A 7,301-nucleotide genomic window follows, 5' to 3' on the forward strand; every position below is an offset into this window, starting at 1 on the left:
TCAATGTCAAGAAAACAAAAATCCTCACCACTGGACCAATAAACAACATTTTTATCACTGGAGAAAAGATTGAAGTTGTCAAGGACTTCAGTCTCCTTGGATCAACTATCAACATTCAGGGAAGCAGCAGTCAAGAGATCAAACGACGTATTACATTAGGTAGATTTTCTGTGCAAGACCTTTATAAAGTGTTGAAGAGCAAAGATGTCAGCTTGAGGACTAATGTACGCCTGACCCAAGCCATAGTATTTTCAATAACTTCGTATGCATGCGAAAGCTGGACAGTGAATAAGGAAAACCGTAGAAGAATTGTTACATGTGAGTTAATGGTGTTGGAGTTGAATATTGAAAGTGCCATTGGCTGCCCAAAGAACCTATAGATCCATTTTGGAAGAAGTACAGCCATAGTGCTCCTTAGAGGCCAAGATGGCCAAACTTTGTTTCTCCTACTTTGGACATACTGTCAGGTGGGACCAGTCACTGGAGAAGGATATCGTGTTTGGTAAGGTGGAGGGTCAGAGAAAAAGAGGAAGGACCCCCAACGAGATGGATTGGCCAAGTGGCTGCATTGATGGACTTAAGCGTGGAAACAGTAGTGAGGTTGGCCCAGGACCGGACAGTGTTTTGTTCTGCTGTGCATAAGGTTGCTATGGGTCGGTACCGACTCGATGGCACCTAACAACAACAACAATAGGATAAGCACTGGACCACAAGGGTAGTTTGAACTGCATGGTTGGCAATTCAAACCCACCAGCTGCCTCTCAGAAGCCTTATATAGGGTCGCTATGTGTCAGAACCAACTTGATAACACCACCACCAACAAAATACACACACACACACACACACACATATTTATATGTGTATATTTACCTATACAACCACGTCTTTACACATCCTTTACCAATCTGCTTTTCTAACTTTATCCTCATTTACCTGCAGTCATTATACATTACTGCAGTTCTCTAGAATCCTGCTAAGTGCTATTCTTAGGTGTAGAATATAACTGTATGAGTATCTACTACACCATTGGTGGTTCCATACATGGAGGCCTTAGCTCTGGAATTCCAGAAAGCTCCTGACTTGAAAGAGTAGAGAGTAAGTGAATGCATTTTCTATGAGGCCATGGCCCTTTCATGGATTTGTCTGGGTTCCTGCCTAGGAGTACTTATTCATATTTGCTTGTCTTGCTCGTTCAGGACTGGTGCCTCCTCTGGGCTTTGACTGTAATTCCCTCTACAGACAGCACTTATCCTTTTAAGTTATTTCCCGTTTGACTGTGTATATCTTTCATTAGACTCTAAACTAGAATACAGAACCTTGTATTTTAATTTCTCTAGCACTAGCGTAATTTTACACATTGTTGGTAGGCAGTAAACATTTGAAAATGAATCATAAACCAAATGATTTCTGGAAGGAAGGCTAGGATCCCAATTCAGCTAAGTAAGTATTCCCTGAGCATATGAAGTTGAGGTTATTAATGAAGTAATTAATTTTGATTGTCTTCAGTGTTGATGCATGTGGATTTTTGGACTTCTTAGTAGTGGCATATTTTTATATCATTATGATAAGAAATGTTTTGCTAAACTTTGATGATCTTATTTAATATTTATTAAAATACATTATCATTTAGAAAACTGGTTTACTACTTATAAGCTTATGGGAAGTTTGAAACTTGGTAAGCAGAAGGGTGTTAATAAAGCCATCCTTTCTCTGGATTTAGATTTCTACCTAGAATTATAGGTTCTAGAAGTCCTTTGGATTCTCTTGCCTCTAGGCAAAAAAATACTAAGCCTCCTACGAGTTTGTTCTATAATTCAAGGTGTCTGACTTCTTTTTCATAAACACCATGGTGCCGCACATTTTTAAATGAAGCCTGGAAGTTAATGTTCAACTTAAGTGTCTTCTCCTCTCTGTAGTTTATCAATGCTGCTTAATTTTTTAGAGGCTTAAATTAATAATGTGCTACTTTACGGTTTCTGTGTTCAAGAATTTGGAATTATCTTGACTAGGTGGTTTGGCATGGATTGTCTTAAGAGGTAATAGTTACCAACTGCAGACATCTGATAGCTTAACTTGGGCTCAAGGATTCGTTTTCAAGGTGGCTCACTAATAATACAGACTCCTCTAAAGATCTAATTTACTTTTCTTCTATATTCTCCCATTCTCTTGAGCTTGGTAATGACTACATTTGAATGTTTGCGATTTAAAATGGGAGAGAAGATAATGGTAGGCAGCCTCTCAAGTTGTTGGTGCTGAGTGCCAACGAGTTGATTCTAATTCATAGTGGTGCTGAATAGGATTTCCGAGGAGCAACGGGTGTGTTTGGACCTCCAACCTGTGGTTAGCAGTTCAGTGCCTATCTTACACCACCTCACCAGGACTCTCAGGTAGACTCCTAGTTTTACACCTTGTGTGGTTCCTCTCACCCCCTCGCCATATGCAGAAGGGTGCCTGCTTTGTGTCACCAGTAGAATATGGTGTGGCTTCCCAAAGTCAGGTCATAAAAAGTGTTACAGCTCCAGCATTGGCCTCTTGAATTGATCATTTTGGGGAAATTCCGCCACTTTGATGCAAGGACAGCTAATTAGCCTTGTGGAGAGAGTCACATGAAAAGGCATTGAGGTCTTTGCTAATATCCAGCACCAGTTTGAGTTTGCCAGCCATGTGAAAGAAACACTTTGGAAGGGAATCCTCGAGCCTAAGTCCAGCCTTCAGATGCCGGCAGTCCTAGGTAGCATCCGAATATGAACTGTTGAGAGAAGACCCTTCTCTCTAGAATGTTTAGGGTGGACCTCAGCAGTTACTCAGCTTTATCAAATGACTTGATGCAGTAGCATTGTGTAAAATATTGCTATGACTATAAAATATAAATGAAGTAGGCCACACCCTTTTTAACCTCAGTTTTGAGCTCTGGTAGCATAGTGGTTACGAATCGGGCTGCGAGCCGCAAGGTCAGCAGTTCGAAACTACCAGCGGTTCCGTGGGAGAAAAATGAGGCTGTCTGCTCCCGTAAAGATTTACAGCCTCAGATACCCTGTGTAGGGTCGCTATGAGTCGGAACCGACTCCACGGCACATAACAACAACAACAACAAGATAAAAAAGCTGTTGCCTCTCACAGCTTTATAGAAATCTTTTTCTTTAGTCTTCACACTTACAAGTTAGTTTATACTTATTAGCAAGAATCTGTTTGCCAAACCTACACTCAGCGTTTTGTCGAAGATTGGAATGTCACATGTGATGATGATTGCATTTTTTCGACTTTGTTCCTCACTTTAGGTGCATGTACTTTCTTTATCCTATAGCATCCATCGTAATGTGTGATTTGGTGTTTTTATTCTGTTTCTGCATCAGACTGTGATGCAGAAACATTAAGGGAGTTCATCCTCATATTTTTTTAATAGGTGAAGGGATACATAGAAGTACACTTTTTCATCAGTCATGTTTTAGTGACATTGAAAAAGACATTATCATTCAAAGCATTTTTACTGGATTGTTTCATTGCTTCCTCAGAATAACCCTTTGAGATTGATGAAGTTGTCATCATTTTAGAGATGAACCTGCTGCTAACTTAACTTGTCCAAAGTTTTGTGAAATAATTTAAAAAGCTAAAAACTTCACTGTAGGTAACTTTGAGTAATCAGTAAGTGGCAGATTTACTAATATTTTTTGTTTCATTATAATGTGGAAACTTAAGTATTACTGTATATTATGGCATTAAAGCTGAATAGAGTTTATATTTGGCCTTTTTCTTGTTAAAAGCAGATAATTTGGGGGCACAAAATAAGGTTTATAGAGTAGAAAATTTATATCTAATTTTCATAGCTTGACTTAAATGTTTATTTTTTCCTCTCACCCTTTTTTTTTTTTACCCCCCTTTACATCACACAAAATCCGTTTTAAAATAAAGGTCGGAGGGTCATTTGTGTCTACCTGTCCGATATACACATTCCTTCCCAGAAGCCTTAAAGAAGTTTTATCGTGGAGAGTTCAGGTAGGAGTTTTTTACTATTCTTCTTTGTTAGATGTGTTATGTTACAAATGTTGCTAAAGATGACATTTGAATTAGCTGTAACTGTGTAAAGGATCCCTGGTGGTGTGCCGTGTGTTAAATTTTGGGCTGCTAATTTTCTCCTGTGGAGAAAGATGAAGTTATCTGCTCCTGTAAAAATGGATAGTTTCAGAAACCTTATGAAACAGTTTTACTGTGCCACATAGGGTTGTTAAGAATGGGAGACAACTCAGCTACTATGAATTTGACTAGTTTGTAGCCATAAGAGAGAATTTATTGGATTCATAGAGAGATTGAATATACTGTCTCCTAGTCTATTTTGAAGGAGCTCTGATAGCGTAGTGATTATGAATTGGGCTGCAAATCGCAAGGTCAGCAGTTTGAAACTACCAGCTGCTCCACGGGAGAAAGAAGAGGCTTTCTGCTCCCGTAAAGATTAACAGCCTCGGAAACCCTGTACAGGGTCGCTATGAGTCGGAACCGACTCCACGCCACATAACGACAACAACAACAGTCCATTTTGACTGGAGTCCTGATGTGGTGCTGTGGCTGAATGCGATGGACTGCAAAGTCGGTTTGAACCACAAGGTCGTTACAGTTCAAGTTCATCAGCGAAGCTCACCAGTTGCTTCTTAGGAACCCTACATGAGGTTGCTATGGGTCAGAACTGACTTAACAGCACTTAAAAGCAACAACAACAACAAGAGTCCATTTTCAATTGTGTTTAGAAACCGTGACAAATGTAACTGACCTATAATATAATGGCAAGGATTCCTGGTACGGCACTGTGGAATAAAGCACTGGACTGCAAGGTCGGTTTGAACCACAAGGTCATAGTTCAAACTGTCCAGCTGCTCCTTGAAAACTATATAAAGTCACTGTGAGTCAACACTAACTTGAAAGCACTCAACAACAACAACAACAGGTTTTTACCTTCAGTGAGATAGGGGCGTTGTTTCTACTTGGTTGACCTTGTTACAAATTCTTAGCAGTTTGGAAGAAAGATCGTTATAAGTATTGGTTAAAATTGAGTGTGCAAAAAGATTTTATGTTTCTTATCTTCATCTTTTTTTATCTTCATCATTTTTATCTTCACCCTATAATGACTGAGAATTGGCTTTACTCCAGCAATGCTGAGATGCCTAGTATCTCTCTCTTGCATAATAGTTGTTGTTAAGTACTGTCAAGTTGGTTCTGACTCATAATGACCCTGTATTAGGGTTTCTGAGGAGCAGCTGATGGGTTTGAACTGCCGACCTTGTGGTTTGCATTCCAGTGCTGATCCTACAGCAACCCGCCAAGAGTCCTCTTACATATTACATAGTAAGTGGGGTGTTTTCATATTTCTTTCACTTATTCTGTTTAGTCATCAGACTGAAATGAAGAGAGTGGAAGGAGACGTAGCACTTGCTCACTTCTAGTTGAGAGAGTCCAAGCTGGGCTGTATTTTACTTCTTGACTTAGACTAGATTTTATAGTAAGAGAAAACTTTTCCCCAGTGTATTTGTGAAATATAGCAAATCTGTTTGACAACTCTGGAGTCACTTTATTTAGCTATAATTCAAGTTTCTAGTCATTCCGAAAGCTTGGTGCTTCTAGAAATTACTAATTTAAAACCACCAAATTGTTGTTGTTGTTGTTAAGTGCCATTGAGTTGGTTCCCACTTATAGCGACCCTGTATCGGGTTTCCAAGGAGTGGCTAGAAGGTTTGAACCACTGAACTTTTGGTTAGCAGTCCAGTGCTTACTATACAGTGCCATACCACCAGTTAGGAGTCTTATTTTATGTACTTACCTAACGGAATCTGTGTCATTTGACTTTTTGAAATAGGAATTTTTGGTTGTTAAATAAACTAGGCCTGATTGTTTTTCTTTACTTTTAGCAAATTATCATTTAAATTTTTAGGTACATTTGAAAATGTTGTAATACTTATTTATTCTTATTATCTTTACCTTTTCTTGTTAAAAAAATCATCAACTTGAATTTTGGCTGTGGGGGATTTTTAGTTAATCTGGCCACCTGTTAACACAGTAATATATAGATTTTCTACTTGTTATTAGCCAAAAAGCCAAGTATTTTGGAATTCTGGATGGCATGTAAAAACAAGTTTGTAAATAACTTTTTATTCTTTTTGTGAAATTATTATAATGTCCATTCTTTTAGTTTAATTTATTCTGTCTTGACAACTTTCTTTCCCTTGACTTTTCTAAGGTGGTTATGGAGGCAACGGATCAGGTTGTATCTTGAAGGAACTGGCATAAATCCCATTCCTGTCGACCTTCATGAACAGCAGCTAAGTTTGAATCAGCATAGCAGAGCCTTCAACATTGAACGAGTTCATGAGGAAAGTAGGTAGATTGTCATCTAGAAGTGTTTGGAATAGTATTTAAATTATGGTTACATCGATCTCTAATTTTTTGAAGTAATACTTTATAATTATTTTTGTGCTACTAATAACACTAAAAAGTGCAGTGAATTGGTTTAGTTGTAAACTTTAGTGTTATGGTTAAAATCTGAATTAGGAAATGCAGCATACTTCTAAGAGAATTATTTTTTAGGAAAGCCTGGGAAATTAGTTGACTAAGGAAGAATTAGAAAATGTAATATTGGAATAGTTTTGCAAGGTTGGGGCCTTAAAATGTAAACTTCCAAAATTTATATTCAAATGGGTAGTCTCCTTTAGTTTTCTTGTTTTTGTTATGGTATACATACAGAAGTGACAGGAAGTGCCATCTAGTATTTAATACTAGGTGTATTAATGCATTGTGATTGGACCTGGATTAAAAGTTATGTGGTGACAGATAAAAGTAAGCTTTAGAAAGCTAACAGTTATAAACAGTTATGATGGGGAAAATAAGCAAAAATATTTGGTATTTTTTTCTCAAGAAACTTTGATAATATCATTCGTTATTGAGAGGAACAATGTAGACAGCTTGCTTTTTTGTCAATATATGTTGGCTTGAAGACCAGGAAAGCAAGGTTAATTAGCCATCTATCAATGAAGCATTTTAACACCAGGCAGAAAGGCAGTGACTAATTTTATAATCATGTTATTGTTGTGTTGTTAGGTGCCATTGAGCCAGTACCGGTTCATAGCAACCCCATAAACAACAGAACGGAACACTGCCCGGTCCTGGCCCAACCTCACACTTGTTGCCATACCAAAGCCATTGATGCTGCCACTTTGCCAATCCATCTTGCTGGAGTTCTTCCTCTTTTTCTCTGACCTTCCACCACACCAAACATGGTATCCTTTTCCAGTGACTGGTCCCTCCTGACAATATGTCTG

At 38.3% G+C, this 7,301-nt stretch overlaps 1 protein-coding gene across 1 annotated transcript in view; it reads left to right on the forward strand.

Moving 5' to 3' along the window:
* Positions 1-7,301, forward strand: part of NADK2 (NAD kinase 2, mitochondrial) — a 108,548-nt gene that overhangs the window by 50,823 nt on the left and 50,424 nt on the right. The window contains exons 2-3 of the mRNA XM_006876551.1: positions 3,910-3,993; positions 6,224-6,360. Coding sequence (XP_006876613.1) covers positions 3,910-3,993; positions 6,224-6,360 — 221 coding nt within the window. The remainder of the gene's footprint in view (positions 1-3,909; positions 3,994-6,223; positions 6,361-7,301) is intronic.

This window comes from Chrysochloris asiatica, unplaced genomic scaffold (genome assembly GCF_000296735.1).
Source record: "Chrysochloris asiatica unplaced genomic scaffold, ChrAsi1.0 scaffold00390, whole genome shotgun sequence".
Lineage (NCBI taxonomy): Eukaryota > Metazoa > Chordata > Mammalia > Afrosoricida > Chrysochloridae > Chrysochloris > Chrysochloris asiatica.